Source organism: Coturnix japonica, chromosome 4, assembly GCF_054131305.1.
Source record: "Coturnix japonica strain WE chromosome 4, WE-NBRP24, whole genome shotgun sequence".
Taxonomy (NCBI): Eukaryota; Metazoa; Chordata; class Aves; order Galliformes; family Phasianidae; genus Coturnix; species Coturnix japonica.
Genome location: NC_140666.1, coordinates 49,698,123 through 49,718,057, shown reverse-complemented (window position 1 = coordinate 49,718,057; position 19,935 = coordinate 49,698,123). Strand labels below are relative to the sequence as shown.

The 19,935-nt window shown below is 42.0% G+C and overlaps 1 protein-coding gene across 4 annotated transcripts in view; it reads left to right on the top strand.

Moving 5' to 3' along the window:
• Nucleotides 1–19,935, top strand: part of ARHGAP24 (Rho GTPase activating protein 24) — a 184,033-nt gene that overhangs the window by 61,219 nt on the left and 102,879 nt on the right. For all 4 annotated transcript variants that reach the window (XM_085546765.1, XM_085546764.1, XM_015861771.3 and 1 more), the window contains exon 2: nucleotides 4,348–4,547. In XM_085546765.1, coding sequence (XP_085402891.1) covers nucleotides 4,368–4,547 — 180 coding nt within the window. In that variant the 5' untranslated portion in view covers nucleotides 4,348–4,367. The remainder of the gene's footprint in view (nucleotides 1–4,347; nucleotides 4,548–19,935) is intronic.

Here is a 19,935-nt window from a genome sequence, read left to right as displayed (position 1 = left end):
TAAAGTATGAAGCTGTAAACAAGATTTGGGGTTTTTCAGTGTCAGATGCTTGGAGGCAGCGTGGCTCATTAGTTGGGAGTTACATCTGGGAGCTGGAAGATCTTTTTGCTCTTCCAGATGCTGCCTTTGACTTGCTCTTTGACCTTTTAGCTGCTCAGCATTTCAGCCTGAGACTTGCCAACTGTTCTGCTGTTCTCTGGACCATCTTACATCACTTGACCCTTCAGCTACCAGAGGTTCTTTTCTATCTTGTCTATTGTTTTGCCTGCTTTTCCAGATAGTAATAGCTGATTTCTTGCTGTGTGAATTTCTCCATAGTGTTGCTGCTCTGCTTCCATTATACCTTCACTTCCTCTGTCATGCTAGCAGCATCAGCCTTGTCTTACAGCTGTGTGCTGCTAAGTGAGGAAAAGCCTGATGATGTGTGTAAATAACCTTGAGAAACACGACAGAGATGGTGTTATCCTTACAACTCCCTCTGTAAGTTTTCAGAACTCCTCTTAGTGGTGTGGCCTCTGCAATTGCTGCTAAATCAGATTATTTCAGGCCACCTGCACTTGAGAAGAGATAGCCAGACCAACTGTATGCAAGTATGTGCCAGTTAACTAAGTCTTCTATAGATGGAGTCCATCTTAACTCAGAAATATTCAGCTGGATTAGGAGCTATGGTGAAAAGAACAGAGTTGCTTATGGTTGTCAGAGGAATGTAATAGACAAAGGGCTGTTAGCTATACAGCTTTGTTATGCCTTCTGCTGCTGCAATAGCAGTGGAAAGATAAATACTGTCTATCTGAAGATTGCATTTAAACAGTAGGAATTAACCTTGGAACAACTGTCCTGAATGTAACATGGCAAAAGCTTCCTGAGATTCTGATCCATTACATGATTCCTGTAATGTGGGTTTATTTGATGTCCCTCTGTGACTGGATTCAGATATTGCTGCTGGTACTATGGATGGTGATAGAGAGAAGCTTGCTGGTGTCCAGATCTCATTTATGTGGCTTATGCTGTGTGTATCTAAGCCAATACCCACCATAGCCACAGAAGTTATATATGCATATGCAGAAATTGATGTTTCTAGGCATTGCTTCCCTAAGAATCGTAAGAGAATTTGCTAACTGATATTAACTGGAGTTTGCTAAGATTTGAATGCATTTGAATAGTCTTTTAAAGTCCTCTAGTACCATTTTATTTGTGCTTATTATAAATGTGCTTGGATTTGTGTAGGTAAACTGCATACACAGAAGAGTTTGTATACTGAATTCAACCTCAGTACTGAAGTGTTATATTTGACAGTGAGCTCAGCATCTTGGCAAAAGTATTGTTTCTTTCGTTTTGGGACTGATCCCCAAATGCACTGAGAAATGATGGTTTTCCATTGGCTTTACTGGACTGTGGATCAGACCTTCTCTAATCTGACTGGTGACACAGCTTTCATGATTTTGTCTTGCATAAGTATTAATTACGTGGGCCTTAGAAGTGCATTATTTCAAGCAGAATATCTTCAGCCTGTCCCTGATAGGACAAACATAAGAATGGGGAATTCAGAGCGGCCAGATGTGTCTGTGATCAGGGCTGCTACTGCCAGTAGCATAAAAGGCTCTCAGATGTCTCAGGAAGCCTACTGGATAAAAGCATCATGTGTGTTCCAAAGGCGTTTGGTGGAGAGCCACTGGCAAGTGCGCGGCCACAGCTTTTGAATTAAGTACAAGGCAGGAATGCTTCACGATCTGCCTTTGCTGTAACAGAGCTTGAGAAACTTTCCTTGCAATGTAAAAATGGTTGCTAAGCACTAGTGGAATGTCAGCTCTTCTCTTTGAGTATTTTTTAACATCTTTGGCATGTTTTTTTCCTTTCGTGTACGCAACTGATGAGTAGTGCCTGACTTGAAGTGCCCTGATAGGAAGAAGTAGGACAATCTTTTGCCTCCTGCAGCAGCTGCTCACAAACGTGTCCCACATTGCTGCAGAGATTGAGGTGTCTTCAGATGTAGTGCAGGATAACTGCTGACAATGTCTTCACTCAACAGTCTTAAAAAGTTTTTATTCAGCCAGACCAAACGAAGAAAAATCAAAAGGAAATCATGTGCTTGGAGGCAGTGCTCTGTACCTGAAAGAAACTGAGAACCTTAAACTTAGGCACTTTGGTTGTGTGGCTCAGGGGAAATAAGCAGAAAGGAACCCAAAATTAGACTTTGCTTGGAAAATGAGCCATTTCTCATTTAAGCGTTGAAATATTGGAATCTAATTGTATATAGCACCCTTGTGACGTAAAGACTTTTATGATTTTGGCACACAGATGTGTGTATATTTAGATGGCAGATATTATTCATCAAAAAAACAAGTCTACTGCTGATGGAAAATCTGAGTCTTTTGCAGGGTATCTTTCTGTGCCTCTGGTGCAGAGAAGTAACTTCCATGCAGACTTGTGGTGCTTGCCAACAGGAGAGGAAGGGGAGCAGAGCCACAGTGTTGGGCTAGGGGAGGTGGTTGGGGCCAGTGCTCTGGGATTTCTCACCTTGATTTGTTTGGGGCCAGATTGACCCTGGCCTGCAAAGGACATGGGGTACAGCGTATGGTGGATGGCAAGGATGGTGATGGGTTACTGGAAGCGAAAGCTGGTGCAGCTTTGCGTGCTGGAAATGAGTTCTCTAGGCCATGAGAAATTTCAGAGAGAATAAGATCATACAGTAAACCAGGGTTTCCTGCCAAACGTATCTTGTTACAGTCCTGTGACTATTCAGTGTAACTGGATTTGTTGTGTTTTAATGACTTTTTCCAGTGATTTCCTGGCAAAGGGCTGAGACTTGGTGGGAGCTGCCCAATTCCATGTTTCAAGTATCGAGCAAGCAGTAGCTGAGAAGAAATGCTTCCCTTCTCTGTGTGCGTGGCACCAGCACAGCCATTCTGCTTTAGCAAGGAGAATGTCAGCACTGATACTGATCTTTGAGCCATTGCAGTGAGAAGGGCTGAGGCTGGAATGATCCTTGTATTTTAATTTGCTCTCTCAATGTCCAGGCAAGCCTGGGAATGTTGCTCACAGGCAGCCATGAGTGAATGGACCGCATAGGATTTCTTTGGCTCTGGTCATTACCTAAGCTGGAGGCTGGCCAAGACAATAGTTTACTCTGGCAGAAAGTACAAGTTGCATTTCCTGTTCAGAAGATGTGCATGAGGAATATGCTCATTCAGTGCTTGAAAACGTATGGTTTTCTACCTCATGAGAGTGAGAAGGTTTGGAGTACGTTGGTATAATTCCACACTTTGTCATATGCTATTTAATACTGTTTGCACCTTGTTGTTCTCTGTGTCGGTGCCAGCACCCTGATATTACTGCAGTTTGTTTTTATGATCTTGGTGTTGAAGCAGCTGTAAAAACAACTAGTGAAAGTGAGCCAGCTGCTGGAATTTCTGATTCAGTCTGGTTGGTAGTAGGCAGACTCTGAAAGGAGAGACGGAAAGCAACAAATGAACTTAAGTCTCATGTCTAAATATAATAATTTGTGTCAAAAATGTGTTGGGTGTCTGGAACTAGCTGCTGAAGAGAATTAGATCACTGATAAAAGAAATAATGTGAACGCTTGTACAGAAAGTGTTGAAGGATAGGATATCACATTTGTTTAAAGGAAATCGTACTCCCACATGTGATAACTCAATGTAGAATGTTGTCTGTCCCGCACCTCATTTATTTTAGTATACAGAAATAGTTTGGTATATCTTATCAGCAAGGAGATACAGGTCAATTAACACTTTGCTTGTCTAGCTAAAATACAGGTATTTAGCTTGTGTACTGATGTCAGCACCAGTACAATGTGTTTGTGGAATGAAATAGAAAAAAGCCTTTCACCTAAGTGGTCAGTTGGTCGTGACTTTGGTCAGAATCCTGCTCGTCGTTCAAGGGAACCTGGTTTCCTTAACAGTACACTAAGACTAAAAAAAAAGCTGGATTGTCTGGTAGAGATCTCAGATAATGCTGAATGGGGAATGGGTGGTCGGAAGCATCCTGCCTTCCTTAGTGCAAAGATGTACTGTAAATTCATTGCTTCTTACTGCCCATAATCCAGTAGTACCAACAATGAGAAGAAAACTGATGTTTTCCTCAGTGCTAACAAAGATATCTTACACTAGCTGAAAAAATCTTTTGCTTCTTTCCCGTTTCTTTTTCTCTTTTTTTTTTTTTTTTAACAACTCATTTCATCATTATTACAGTTTCCTGTAGGTGAGTAGTACTAGCTCAGCTGATGGATGCCAATCAGGGCTTGCTTGACTGTTTTCCAGTTCTGTTGAGAGGAACAGGTTACTGCTTGACTTGTGATCTGACTTTTTTCCCTTTTCCTCTTCTGGGCAGGAGAGTTGCTCAGATCCAGTATGGACGAACACAATGGCTCTGCAGAGATGCCCCTGGTAAGCCAAGGGCGGCACGGCACCATCAAGTGTGGATGGCTGCGAAAGCAAGGAGGCTTCGTCAAGACCTGGCACACGCGTTGGTTTGTTCTCAAGGGGGACCAGCTTTATTATTTCAAAGATGAAGATGAAATCAAGCCACTGGTAAGTGACAGTCCTAAGTTAAGTGTCTCACATTTTAAGAAACCTTTCCCTCTCTCTGTCATGGACTCTGTAAAACTTGGGATTTTGTTTACTGTGAATGCAGAACTGAGTCAGGCCTTGGCAGTTATGTGGTTCCTGTACCATCTCTAAAGTTTCCTTTTCCCAGTCAGGTTTTCTCATTGCAGCATTTTTAAGTGAGAGTAGTCCAAATGAAGGTCAAGTGAAAGAAAGTCAGTCTGATGTACTTACCTGAGGCAGATGAATAAACTGTCTTTTTAAAGGCCCTGGGTACTTTTTTGCTATTTAAAATATTGGAGTATTTCTACTTTGTGTCTTTACGGATAGGAAGTCCCCTAAGACTGTAGCCTGGATACCTTGCCATCTGTAATGTAGATTAGACTTCTGTTTGCTGCCTGGTTCTGCAGTGGTAATTTACAGCTTCTTAATGTTCATCTACTTTCTTATCTATTTAGCTTTTTGACAGGCATGCTTTAGGACTGTCTATCTCTAGAGTGCCATATGAGCAGAGTAAATAACTTCTGCCTCTTAGCTGAGAGCAAGTCTGAGCCCCTCTGATAATAAGTTGAAGAATCTTGTGCTAGCACCTTCAGGAGTGTGGTAGTTGTAGTTGTTGATCATCCCCATCTGTGACTTTAGAAAATGCTCTGTGAGTTATGTCTGTGCAGATATTTGAATATATATCACACTCATATCTTTGATGTCTATTACATTTTTGATGGTTTACGTTTATGTGAATTTTAACAGTGACTTGAGATGTAGAATCCATTAATCCAGCTTCCTATGTGGTAAAGGCCGTAGCAATTTGTCAAGCTTATGGCATGCATTATGGTGCACACGTTAAGAAAATATTCAGTCCTGAGTTAATTGTTCCCAAAGTAAGTACTTGTTTATGCTGCTTTCAAAGCATCATTTTTACATGACAGCCTTGGTGACTGTTTCTCTCTTAAAAACTGCCATACAGCATAGGTTAACTAAATCTATGGCAAATTTACTCGTTATATGTTCGTGTGAAGGTTTTGTGAAGTAACTAATAATTTCTGGGAAGTGAATGCAATTCTTATAATTCTGATGATCAAGAGCTGGAAAAGCAACCATCAAAACTAAAGTGGTTATGAGCCAGATTTTGGGAAGTACAGCTCTTCTTCCTAGTGCTGACATCTGGCAGCATGTTTGCATGTGTGGGCATTGATGCTTTTTGAGAGTTGATACAGTGCTCTGTTGCACGGAGCATTATACAGCACTGTGGAGCAAAATGTTTTAATCTCTTTGCCATTACTTCAGAATTGACTTCAGAAGACGCTATCACTTTACTTCATCCCTTTTGTGAGATGGAAGTAGATATTCTGACCTTCTGATTTCTTTGATAAGTTTGGTAGTGGTTGATATCAGTAGGTAAGAGTTTGCTCGAGTTTACCACATCAGTGTAAAGTAGTTTATAAAGATGCCTACAGATAAATAGTTTTGTATCTGGTAGGCCTGGAAAATGAATGGACCAACCCAAATAATGTTTAGTCAGTTTCTCAAATAGCGCAAGTATTGGTTGCTGAAATATATCCCAAGTTTAATACCATGTATGGAAGTGCTTTTTCCCTCTAAGTACGTAGAAGGATCTGCTGTATTCAGTTCAGTAAGAATTACTGCGTGCCTTCAGCAGAGAGCTAAAGTGAAGAAGTCAAATGACAGGATCGATTTCCAGTGTACGAAGATATAGTTAGGAGGTAGAGAGCAGTGTTATGTCATTATACTAGCAGCGTACTATTGGTGTTGTGTTCAGGTTAAATAATACTTTATTCATTACTAGATATGATTCATTTAGACAATAACGTAATAGAAAATGGAAGAGACTTCATAAGGTGTATGATTTTTTTGTTTTATTTTTTCCCCCCAAACTGAATTGAAATTAGGCTTTTGCATATTGGCTAGTTGTGCTTGGAAGCAGGCAGAGAGCTATAGTTCCTCATCTTCAGAAATAGTGTATGCTTTTACAGAAGGTAGGAGAACTTAAATGGGAGTGGACAGTGAACCAGTGAGTTTATTTTCCTAGCCCTAATGCAAATTTGGGAAATGCAGATTGCAGTTTATGGTGTAAATTCAGTAGGTGGTTGAGAACCAGTCTGCTCTGTGTTTTGGGGCTTGGGTTTTGTCCAGTCTGTGCTGCTACAAATTACACAGTGTTGTTTGTATGCTTGGAAGTGATGGAGATGTGAATGGAACTGAATTTGAGAAAAATGAGATGTCAGATTTTAATTTAAGAGTGACTGTATGACAGGAGTAAACAGAACAAATAATATCTGTTTAGATATAAACTACCAGTAAATACTGTTGACTTTCTGTAACATGCTGTCAGTATTGCAAGCAGCCACAACATATTTACTGAAGTATGTATGTACACTGACTAGCACTTTGGTATCAGACTGTTAAACTGAAGCCTAAAACTATCTGAGTGTGATGTAAACTCTCTGTCAATCTGTATCAGCTGCCTACAGGCACACAGTGCTTGTGCAAGAAAGCAGAGGGGAAAAAAAACAGTACACATCTATTACAGTCAAAGTCAGTGACTTTTCATTGATTCCCTATTATCATCAAACACAATCTCATCCCTGAAATATTTTATTGATAGGAACAGCAGCTGTCTTTTGCTCTGATATCCATGAAATATCTTATAAGATCTGACAGAGATGGCAGATATGCTTACTGAAGATGCAGGTATGGGTAGTAATAGATCTAGTTAGTTGCAGGAGACAAAATAAAGAAGTGAGTGAGCCCATAACATATGAGCACGTGATATCAATGATTATTCCATATAATTTTTGCCTCCTGGAGATGACACAGGATTTTACCTTGTTGGTTTTCACCTGCTGCCTCTGTTAGTCACCTTTTTTCTGACAGCCTGTTGTGCTTTAGGAAGCCAATATTAAGCTAGATCTAAAGATCAGCTATCCAGCTTGACATGTGGGTGGCTGAAAAAATCAGCATTTAGTATCCCCATAGTACAGCTGTTGTTTATGTGCAGCTAATGAAAATGTATTTCTCGCTTTCCCTTCTGCCCACAGTTAACTTCTGTGGTTTGAGAATAACAGCAGGGAGCTTCCAGGTGTTACTTTCTTGTTGTAGCTTTCAGTCTTAGTTGAGGAAGTGAGTTTCTGGAAGCAAACCTATATGGATGGAGCATCACGGATATGTGTCTAAATGAATGAGAATAGGCAAGTTTGCCTGGTCTAGACTGCATTTGTGGCTTAGGCACCTGTTTAGCTGCCAGTCTGCAGCAGCGGCCTGTGTGTTTATGGACTTGAATTTGAGGTGTGAAGAGATCTTAAAGATCTGCAAAATGACTTCCTAGAAAAATGTGGTGTATGCCTGGAAATTGATGTTAACCTTATTCAGCTTATATACCACCTTGAACTTCTTGGCTTTTAGTTTTTGTCCTCTAGATAAAAAGAGATGGAGTCAATATCCCTGGAGGTGTTCAAGAGCCATGGGGATGTGGCACTGAGGGATGTGGTTAGTGGGGATGGGTTGGGGTTGGACTTGGTGATCTTAGTGGTCTCTTCCAACCTTAACAATTCTGTGATTCTTGTGAGTCAGTCTTTAATTGAAATTGAATAACTGGCTGCTGGAATCTTAAGTACAGGTAACCACCATCTGTCTGTAAGGGAAAGATTCTCTCTGATGTACAAACAGAATACTTTAAAGTACTGCTTTCCAGCAAAGTATGTGCTTTTCATCTAATCCAATTTATGTGGAGGAAAGAAAAATTGGCAGCATATTCCATTTAATGGCATTAATAGGAAGCAGCCAACAAATTTCGCTGCATTTTTTTAAAGCTTCTAGTGAATGTATTAGATAGAAATTAATATGATAATTACAGGAATCTAAAATGAGTCTGCCCATAAGGGAAACCTGTGAGTACTGGATATGATGAAAGATTGAACATTATGCTTTTTTTTTTTACAAGTAAAAAAGGAACGGATAAAATTTCTAGGCATATGGGAAAACTTACTTGTATGTACATTTTAGAGTTGCATCGCAATAAATGACTGTCCGTGCTTGTTATCTAGAGAATTTCCCGTAAGGAGAAGGAGAGTTTTATTTACTGTGATCCCTGTCAATGGGAATACACAGGATCCAGCTTTTGTGTAAATATGAAGAGCAGCACAGCAGGCAGAACATTTCCCCATAGACACTGCTTGGAGCATAGCTGCAGCTCCTCTGGTTGTGACTGGGGAGGATGATGTGGAGCAACACCTCAGCATGCTTGGTTGGCTTTGTGTGCCTTGCTCAAAGACCTCCTGCCATCTCTTAAGAGGAAACTAAGGGCATGAATGGAATGGAGGGCAAGGAGATCCAGTTGAATCCTAAATATGAGGCTTTTAAAAAAGCCAGGTGACCTGGTGTTCTGCACAAGTAAGGTTGGCTGCCAACATGCCTGTAACATGCTCTGAAGTAGTTCTGACCAAAGACTGCCAGTTGGCTTTGCTGAGTTTTGCCTAAAATACAAAGTAAAGATCAGACAGGGACTCAATTTTCAGATGTCTGAATAGGTCTTATTCTAACTGGCTCTGCCCCTATTCTAGTGTGTTCCACCCATGAACAACTTATTGTTCATTGTGCTGCAGGTTGCAGCAGAGCAGCTGCTAATACTGGGCTTTGTGCAGCCACCACCTCGTTGTTCCTTTTATACCATCACTATTCTGTTGTCCGGAGCATGAACTCTCCCATATTTCCTTTTCCTTCACTGCTTTTAACTTTGCAGAAAGGTGTTGCTCATTTCAGTTTTGTATGTGTTAGGCAAACTTGAAACAGATTTTGGGTTAGCCATGTGTTCCTGATGATTTTTCCTTTGAAACACTTAATTGAAGGAAGAGAAACCTCTATGTAACACATCTTTCTATTTAGGGCAAGTGCATTTTTCTCCTTTCTCATCATTCTTGGTCTCCATTCAGTGGTCACAGGATCCCTCAAGTTTTAAATCAAGAAATTAACTTCTTAACACTATGACTAAACGATTTTCAGATTAGGTGAGAAAAGTTGCATTCTATGTGATCTGAGTGGCAGAATCTCCTGTATTCCTGTGCTTGTTTTCTGCTTGGGAAAACCAGGTCTGACCTGGCACGGCAGCTGGTAAAGCTACCTAAACAGTGGTCCCTTTCACACTGCAAATGGCCATATTGGCAGTTCAATGTTGAAAGTGAAATAAGAGCTCCAAAACTGCTTGGGGTCTTTACTGTGTTTCCTGGGAATGGCTTCACAGGCTTATTACTATAGCAGGCTCTTGGCAGTGAAACTTTAGGAATGCAGAGGTGGCTGTTGGAGGATAAGTCTTAGTAGAGAGTTCTGCCATTTCTAATACCTGTCTGCCTTAAAGTTTATAGGTCTCTTATTGCTTCAGGTTTCAGCAATTTATTTGGTCACATGCTTCTTTTCACCACAATGAACTGAATCAATGCGATTAAAGGTGTAATGTATTCTTGTCAGTAGATACTCATGGGAATATCGTACAGAAGAGTTTAGTGTGGTGAGATTGTGTATTTTGAAACCGGGGCATTTCTGATGCCACAACTCTTAGTTGGGAAAGGTTTCTCACATCTGCAAGATTTAGTTTCTGTGCTTGGCCTGAGACAAGTATCCACAAACCCATTCACTGAGTTGCTCAGCTTGGAGGTGATCAGATTCCAGCTTTGATCCCTTCTTCTGCTTATTTCAGACCAAAAATGTGGAGCTAAACTTTTCAGTAGTTGTTCTTTGTTCTGTTTTATTGCTTTGAAAAATCTCTGGAGGCCTCAGGTTTGGCCCAGTAGGAGTCTTAAAAACTTTAACAGGGAGGAAAAGGTGTCTCATTCAGCAATAAGCCCTGTTAGAGGAGTGTCGCTAATAAGTGCTGCACAGAGGTACAATATCCTGTGCCAAATTCAGGCAGTTCTTGCTCAGTGCTTTGCCCTAGATGGTGCTGATAGAAATTCACTTCTTGCTTGAAGATGTTTTATAGGGTTGAGTGCAACGCAAGGAGCATTCAGTCCTGTACTCTATGTAGAGCTGTCTTTTACTCTGTTACTTAAAAGCTGGTGAGTACTTCTCTTTCATCAGCCTTCTTTGTGCATCTTGCTTTTAGCATATTTTTGCTGTTCCAACAAAATTCTGATAGTCAGGAGAATAATGAAAAGATGTCTGCCTGCTTGTGTGAGCACTGCAGCTCCAGTTCCTTTTCCACAGCCATTTGGGGAACCAGATACATGTTTCCAAACTTATGTATCTTCACTTAGTCCAAGCTGGAAAATTAGTTTTTAGAAAGTACTTTTAGAATAGAGCAAAACTAACGCCCTCCTAGCAACATTAGAGAATGATAGCACCAGTGGCCCACGTGTGCATTCAGAGCTGAAGCTCCCAAGTGTGCTACCATGTGTTGTACAAACTGTGTAGTTAGACTTAGCTGGCAGCTGCTGCTAGATTGGGAAAGAGAGGCACTTGAATAACATGTAAACAAGCCAACTGCCCCGTTTCAGTTCTGGGTGGCCAATGCGTCTGCTTACCCCAAATGTTCACTGCACTGCCCTGCTATTCTGGCTTGCAACGGGGTGCAAAATCCTGAGTTCTGAAGCAAAATTAAACCTTTGTGTGCTTCAGTACATTTCATGGGCAAGCTGGGGCAAAGCTGCTGTTTCCTACTGGGGTCAGGTTTTGGGGAGCTGGCCCATCTAACTGCCTATCTAGTCTTGCATGTATCATCTTGGCCTCTACCAAGTGGCAGGGTCTGCAGCAGAAGGAGGATGGAGTTTTTCCTCTTTCCACTTCACTCTGCTGCCTGCTGGATGACAAGTGCTCTTCTGGTGGATGCTAAGGAGTGTGTATTTAACAGGTTAATGGGGTTGTGTGGGGAGGAGTAAGGAGGGCTCATGACTTCTGCTAGTTAAAAGTACACCTGAGCTTATGCTGTGGTGGTTGTTGCTGATTATCTTGTTACCACCAACTTCTCTTCTGAAAGATAGCTGGTCTAAATTGCTAATTGTGCAGTGGTTATTACAAGCTCCTGTACATTGTGTGCCTTCTATCATTCATTAGGACACCAGTGATCTGCTCTAGAAGTTCCAGCTGCTAGGAGAAGAGTAGTGGAAGAAGCATGTGATCTTCACTAAGAAGGACACTTAAGATAATGACTCATAATGTGTTTTGAAACCTGCCCGATCAGATTCAGGGACATTTGGTCAGCTTCTAACCTGGAGCTGGTATAGTTAGCTTCTAACTTAGTGAGCTCAAGATGTACAGTTTAATTTGTGCTGTGTTATCTAATGCACACCATATTTCAAGGAATTCTTGGTACTCGTTCATTTTCTTACATCTGTTGCTGTAGTAACCAAGGACTGATTCTAGAGAACTTCTTAGTATCGTTTGTTCACATCTTCTGATCTCAGACTTGTGCAGCTTAGATGTGTAAATGCTCTTGTGAGTGTACATGATGAAAAGTGAGCTGGGTACTATGCAAACTCAAGCACATTAAAACAGTGAATCAAGGTACACTGTATAACATCCGTGCTGTTGGGGGGAAGAAAAAGGCTTCCTGAATGTGTTGCTTCTCAGGGCCTTAGTGTTGCCACTTGCTACCCTTACTAGCTGAGACACGTTTCAAATCCCTTCACACAGAACAAATTCCTGAGAGTGGCCATCCCAGGTGGTGTTTGTGTTGGCAGCAGGGGCTGAGGGCTGAATGCTAACAGAAGCAGCTAAAATTAATGTCCAGTGCTGGAGGGACATCCTTTTTAGCAGACACAGAGCCACAAAAGTTGAACTAACAAAAGTGCTCTCTGTTACTGCTTGGGCTGCAGAATAAAACTCATTAAAATCCTTCATTGCCTCTGCAACTGCCCACAAAGGGCTCCTGCTCTGAGTAACTGTAGCGTCTCCAAGAAAAAGCAAATGCTTTTAACTTCTGAATAATGGCCACAAGCGATTAAGCAGTACTGAGGACTTCCATTGACACAGGCATGAGTTTTGGAAGCCTACCAATGTGAACTGAGCGTTACTGCAATGTGTCTGTCAAGCAGGTGATGGGAAACAGACACGAGTGTGTGATTTAAGCAACAGGCTGATGCTTCATGAGGCTAATGTATGGGCATTTACTAGGGGAGGCTGTGGATCTTAGCCTCATCTCCTATGGCTACTCAGCTGTGTTGGCTTTCATCTGTAGATAGTGATTCAGCCCTATGTCTTCTCACCTGCCCCTCCAGCAAGGTGCAAAAGAAGCGAGGGGAGGAGAAGTGATGTTCATCTAAAGCTCTCAATTTCCTTTAAATAGAGGTGTGTGGTTTTCTGTACGCTACCAAAACTCTTCTGTCCTCCGCTCCATTGCCAGCAAAGGGAAGCTATGAGACTTAGCAAGATGCATGTAATAGAGAACTGCTGAAGGTATGGTTGTTGGTATGAGAATTCACAAGTTAGTCTAAAAGAAGTCAAGCATTAGATTTCATTCACAGTCTAGGCAATAAAACATTTATGTCATATTTAAGTAGTCTCAGATCGACAGGAGATCTTTTTCCTTTTACTTCCTGGGTTTGATTGTTATTCCAGGTGTGTCTTAATTTTCTTTCTGTATTTATATAATGTCATTTGTATGACTGGTGCTATCTGAGAAAAAAGAGGTACTAATATGACTGAAAAATAAAACATACAGAGCCTCTGTGTGTCAGCCTTTTTGATTTAATCAAGTTTTTGGCTTACAGTTTTCTGGTTAATTGCTTCATTTTTGCCTAAGTTACCCTGAGTTGAGGTGAGGGGTACGGAGGGCAATAAATCTTCAGTGCTTTATTATGCAACATTAAGAAGAAATGTTTGCATTTCTTTCTTCTTCCTGGCTTGTATAAGGGTAAGAGTAAAACCCACCTTTTTGTAAGGTGAGGAATTGAGATGCTCTCAGCTAGATGCAGCTGGGGTTCTTGTACCTTGTACTGAGGAGATGCGGGAGGAGATGCAGACTCTCTTTTTTCCCTTTAGAACAGTCTCCAAATATTACTGTGCAGCACTTCTTCCACTGAAGATGGTTAGTGGGCAGGGTTTTAGGACTGGTGTGTTATGGCCCTTTGAGTTGAATGATGTTTCTCACGGATGTGTTGGGTTGTGAGGAACAGATTTCACCTGATTTCAAAAACATCTGTGCAAGGCAGCATTTGTTTTAACCTATTTAGTGTAATGACTGACCTAGTGAACAGTAACTAGTCTGACGTCCCTTTGCTTCACTGGGAAGATGTAACCTGTTGACTGAGTGAAGAGAACATCTACTGCTCTGAGCTCCCCAAGGGCTGATTTCAAGTCTAAATGAGAATTCAGCATTGTGAGGTCGGCTAATTAAGCTATTCAGCTGGCATCAAGCAAACACAAAGTAGGAAAACAAAGACACCCACTCTTGGCTTATGCTAACACCACTGCTGTATTCTTACACTGTCTATGATTCGCTAAGTATCATAGCAGTGATGCTAAATAAAGTAGTATTTCCTCTGCAGTGTTAAATTAAGCAGAATGAAGGTCTGCTAGGTTAAATTGTTGCAGCTTTTCATGTTATGACAGCTCTGGGATTTCTCTCAGTTACTTCTATCCCTATGAAAATACTGATGTTCTAAGTATTTGTTTACTGCTGTTCTTTGGAGAGAGGGTACAAGTAGGGAGAATGAGAGGGGTTATGCGTGCATGCAGAGCTGTGCTGTCTCTTTCCAATGTGGAGCCTGAATGTTTTGCTGTGGGAGTTCAGAGGCAAGTGTAAGCACTGAGGAAGAAGGAGGGTGAAGTGGTAGAGAGGCCTGAATGGGAAATGTTAGTACTGTGGGTCAAAAAAAAAAAAAAGAAGTGGAGGGAAGAGCACATAAAATGAGTGGCTGGGGAGCAGGGTAGGGATTTCACAGAGGTGGAAGGAGGCAGAGCTGAACTTGGTGGACCTAAGAAGCTGTGAAGATGATCATTAATCTGTTAACCACCGTGCTTCACATTCTGTTTTCTTCAGAGGCTAATTATTTTCTTGCATTATTCTGCCTGGCTCAGCTTGTGAGACATAGCCTACATTTGCAAATGGCATAAAATTCAGTGTTTGGCTTGCAGAACTTTTTCATAGAAGACTGTAGCCACTATTGTTTTCTAAACCTTAGGCAGTTTGCAGTGGAGCTTGGGAAGATCTGCTCTGCAGATGGTATGGGGACAAAGGGGCTTTTTTGCGGAGTGCTCTCCAAGTCTCCGTGTGTAGATGCTTTTAGGTTGGTGTTGGACAATACAACAGTAATGTTCAACCAAGCAACAAAATGCCAAAGGATTTCTTAGATGTTAAAACAATACGTATGATTCTTACCCATCAGTGGTGATTCCAGCAATAGACAAAGGAGCTGCTGGAGAATGAAACTAGCTAAAGGCAAATAAAAAAGATCAACTATTCTCCTGTGAACTGTGTCCAGCAGATCCCCAGTGTGCCACAAGCATTCAGGAAGAGCATAATGGTTTTTTGTATAGGGTGGATGCTATCTAGAGAAGAATTGTTGCAAATTGAGATCCTCTGTGTGTTCAGTCAGCGAGAAAGTGGAGTAGCAGATGTGGCTGCTGACTGCCTGCACAGATGATTTGGGTGCCATGTGCCCAGTAGCAGTGTGTGGCAGTCCTGAGTAGAAATCTGAGGCCATCTGCTTTGCAAGAGTTGATGACAAGAATGTGTACAGGAAGGTGACCTTGTCTCACCTGACCTAAAGGTGACATTGCATTAAGGACGTGTTTTCTCCACCTAAACTATTTCAGGAGGAGATCTCCTAATGGGTACCGTTGTCTCTGAAATTTGGAAACCCTGCCCATAGGTACTGCTAATGCAGAGCTCTTGGGTTGCAGCTGTGTCCTGGAGAAGGGAGAGGCAGCATTAATGCCTGCTTTTCTTTGTGAGGTTTAGAGGAGGGTGGAAGGAGCTGTTGGGAAGAGATGCAGAGCTAGCTTTGGTGTGCTTGGGATTCAGGCAGCAGTGAAGCTGAGCTGGGGGTGGGTTAAGAAACAGTTTTTTGGCGAGTTTCACAAAAAGAGGAGCTAACACTTTAAAAAATCCAGAAAGAAAGTGCTGAAGCTGAAGATTATGTATTTTAATGCAAGTTCAAGGTGAGTCTTTTGACATCCAATGTGACTGCAGGATGCTTTGAAGCCCCTAGCTCGCATTGCTTTCCAGTTAAATTCAGTGCATTTCTACGGGCTCTTGTCAAGAAAACTTAAGTTTCTGGGATAAACCATTTGAGGTGCAGAGTCTGGAGGAGATCTGGAAATTTTAGTGCAGTTCTGGGCAGCAGGCAGAGAATGCCCCATCCTTGGAGGATTTCAAAGCCAGGACAGCTCAGTCTGGTGGGTGACAATTAGCCCACAGCTAGTTGAGACTGAGTAGGCTTTAAGGCCCTTTTTAACCCAATCCATTCTGTGCTTCTATAGTTCTGTGCTTTGGTCTTGCTGGTTTGCAGTGAAAGCAAACGAGATGCCTAAGCTGTGAGGTTACTGGATAAGTGCGTGTGCAGGCTTCTCACATGTGTGTCATGATTGTTGGGATGAAAAAGTGCTTGACAGTGTCTAGGGGACTGTAGATTAAGAAACTGGAGGTGCTGACAGCAGTGTGAATCTGTGGCAAGCAGGGAAAGGCAACCTAAGGAAGTCTTAGGCTTACTGCTGTTGTGTGCAAATGAGAAACATAAGCACAGCATGGCCCAGAGGGGATTGTGAGGAATATATGTAGTTCTTTGTTTTTCCTGGGAGATGACTGATGTTCCATCACTTCACTGACTCTAGGTACTAAATGTATTACACTCATTTTCCTAATGGATACAAATACCTTGGTCTGTGTCTGCTAAAACAGCTAACATTTCTGGTTTCTTTTTCTGGGTGGTGGTGACTTGTTAAAAAATAAATAAATAAAAAACGCTGCAGTCACTTTTGATTACTTTATTTGCAACAGCGATTGTTATATTAGTGAAAAACACTTTAAGCCCCTTTACAGAAGTAGGAACTGGATTTTTTTAAATTAATTTAAACAGAAAAAGTTGGTTGCAGGTGGGTAAATACTTCTCCAGGCTCCTGGAAGCATGGCATGACTTAAAATAGACCATGATGTCCCTTGCCAAGTGGGGAACCAGCAGCGTGTCCCCAGGGCTCTCCAGGTGAGTGGCTGGGAATGTCTTGCCTGGCACAAAAGCTGGGTAAGTTCTGAAGAACAACTTTAGTTATTTGTTATGCTGGACAACGACAGCTAAAAAAAGGTTGTAATGACAGAGATTGGTCCCCAGCAGCAGTGTGTGCAAGGCAGAGTGCCTGTGATAAAATAGCAGAAATCTGGGGATTTCTTGGGAGCAGAAAGGGTACAGCTTGGGTCATATTGATGTGGAGATGGAATCTGCATGGGGAATGTCAGCCTAGCTGGCTGTGCACTGGTAAAGAGACTATGTGCTGAGAGCAGCAGGAGCAGAGCTGAGTGCAGGTGGCAACAATTGTGTATAGGGAGGTACAGGTGCTTGTTATTTGCCTTTCCAACTCATTTTCCTCAGCTGTGTGAGGTCCATGTCCTTGCCCTGTCCTGGATGAGCAGTGTAGCTACTGTGCAGTTCCCTTCTTGAGATGCTCTCATGGCAGAGACATCTACTCTCCAAAAATATTAGGTGTTGTCTTTGCTGTGGTCAGTAGGTGTGTGAAAGCTTGTCAGAAGTGGGAAATAGGGCTGTGCTGTGGGATAACGCTGTCTGCCATAGCAGGGTGTCTGGGAGCTGTGCTGTGGCTGCTGGGTGTGATGTGAGGAGAGCTGTAATCATCTTAAGAGTAAGTAAAATGGCATCTATCTTATTCCTAAATTTACAGTAAATGGAATAACAGGGAGCAGATAGTATGGATGTGAAGTATTTGTGTGTAGGGCATCATTTTAAGTGTTTCTTAAGAGCTGGCATCTGTGGGAATTGCATAATGGTGCTGGGATTAATTCAGTTCCTTCTCATTTGATGAGTCTGGGGCAGCACCTCTGTCTGCTTGGGGTGAGCCTGCTGTGTTAGGGGAAGGTGAGTGACTGACTTGGCTGTGTCAGTCCTCTCACAGTGCTACGTAAACTGAATAGGTGAGGAAAACTGGCAGTGTCAGATCCTTGCCTTTGTTACAAAAGTATTCTTGCCTTCCAGCGTTTGCAGAACCCTTAGAAGTATGTGTGTGATGGGATGCTTGTGGCAATGAGTTTCTTGTAGCCAGTATGGAAGGCAGGCAGCTTCACAAAACCTCCCTCTCAATGCAAGGTGAGAAGGGTGACAAGCTGATAACTGGGCCTGGTCCTTGTAATCTCTTATAATCGCTTGATCTTGTCAGGAGGGAGTTCTTGTGCATTAACTAATCATGATATCAGGTCAGCAGTGGGTGGCTTGGAGTTTAGGATAGAGAACGCTTTACTAAATGATGAAAATGCTGTAACAGTTCCTAAACTGTTAGCGATGCTAAGCAGTTAAGTGATAATTGCTTTTGTCTACATCTTGACCCTTGCACGCTACTCTGTGTTGTGGTAGGCTTTTTAATGATGGCTTTCCTTTCCTGTTTGAAGGGAATTTCAACACTGTAGGTGGTCTGTGTCCATTATAAATGTTCATCATGGTGACTTTTGTCTCCCTTCCATTTATTTACTTGGACCCGGTACAAGTGCTGCCTGGCTCCTCATGTAACAAAATGAATAACTCACAGGAGAGCCTCGTTAGTATTTAAATGAAAATAATTGAGTTCTTTTAGCCTATTAGTGCTTAAGAATAGCCTCCTTTAAGTCCATTACCTTGGGGATGAAAGCAGTATTTGCAGCTGAGCGAGCAGCGTGTACAACACCCTTGCTGCTACAGAGAGGCTTTGCTAGTTCTCTGCCAGGCAGTGGCTTGTGTGGTGGATGCTGGCTGAATGACCTCAAGCTGCATTCTTGAAATCCTCTTTACTCCTCAGCTGCCAGTTGGAAAATGTCTCCCTCTCAAGCTTGAGCAGTCGGCAGTGTGGGAATGTGACAAAAGCGAGGAATGAAGCCCACTGAGGCCCAATTGTTGGAACTAGATGATCTTTGAGGTCCTTTCCAACCCAAGCTATTCTATGACTCTAAGTCCACCGGCTCTTGGAACTAGACACACCTAGGAGAGATGGCGATAGCACAGCAATGCATGGCAAAACTGCATCCTGGAGGAGGGTAGGATTGGCTATTGGGTTGGTGCTGTCCTGCTGTCATAGCTGAAACCAGGGGCAGCTGTCAGGGCTTTTCAGAGAATAAATGTTTCTTAATATCCAACCTGAACCTCCTTCCCCTCGTGCAATTTGAGGCTGTTACCTCTCATCCTATCAAATGTCTCTTTGTTGTAAATTCATTGCACAGAACAGTGATGACTTGGACAGGCTGAAACTCTCCTGATGCTGGCATGGTACTAATAATAGTGGGCAGCAGAAACCTAAAAATCCTTCCAGTGTCTGTACATGAGACTGTGCCCCACCCTTGAGGCAGATATTGTGGCTGTCTCCATTTAATAATAGAGACAAGAATCCCATGAGGTGGATGGTGGCTGTCACTCATTTGACTGGCAGATTTAAAAGCCTCTTGACCAGCTATGTCTTGAATATTTGCTACCAAGCAGCTGTGTCAGTTAAAAATGCATTGAAACTCAGCCAGCAGGACTGTGTACCAAGCATCACACAGGAGTGCTTGACACTTTGATTGGTTTTCCTAGATGATAAATTAGTTTGTTTGGAAGTCATTTTCTTTATTCTAAGCTTTTCTTAGTGCTTTTAAAATCTTTGCATAGATGGGAGCACAAGCCTTTATCTTCCATTCAGGGGGGAGGTCATTAAATTTCAGTACAAATGTGCATTTGAAGATGAACATCTACTTGATCCCCTGGAGGAGAATAATATCTCAGCAGTTCATCTTCATCTCTCCTTTAAGAGAAAGAAAGAAAGCTTATAGTGAAGTGATCATGGATAGAAACTCTTCTTAAGGCTCTCAGCACTGGAATAGTTTCGTAATGTGTTCAATGTGTGTTGAGTCTGGCTGCACTGAGTGAGCTGTTCTGCAGCTTTTCTGTATTTCCTTGGTGATGCTGGCGTAGAATTACCACAATTGCAATTGGCAACTAATGAGGAGAGTCCCAAAGTTATAAATGTGAGATGACAATTGTCAGAATGGATGCTAACATTTTTACAACGTAATTTGATCAATGTTTAACAGTTATAGCAGCAGCCTTGAATGGGATGCTGTTGTGAACAAGATAATTTATCTCAGCAAATACGTTCACGTAAATGTTTTAAAATGAAAGACAAGATAAATCTGTCTAGAGCCCACATGCCGTAGAGCTGCCAAGCCTGCCACCTGTTTAAGATTTTAATGACCTGT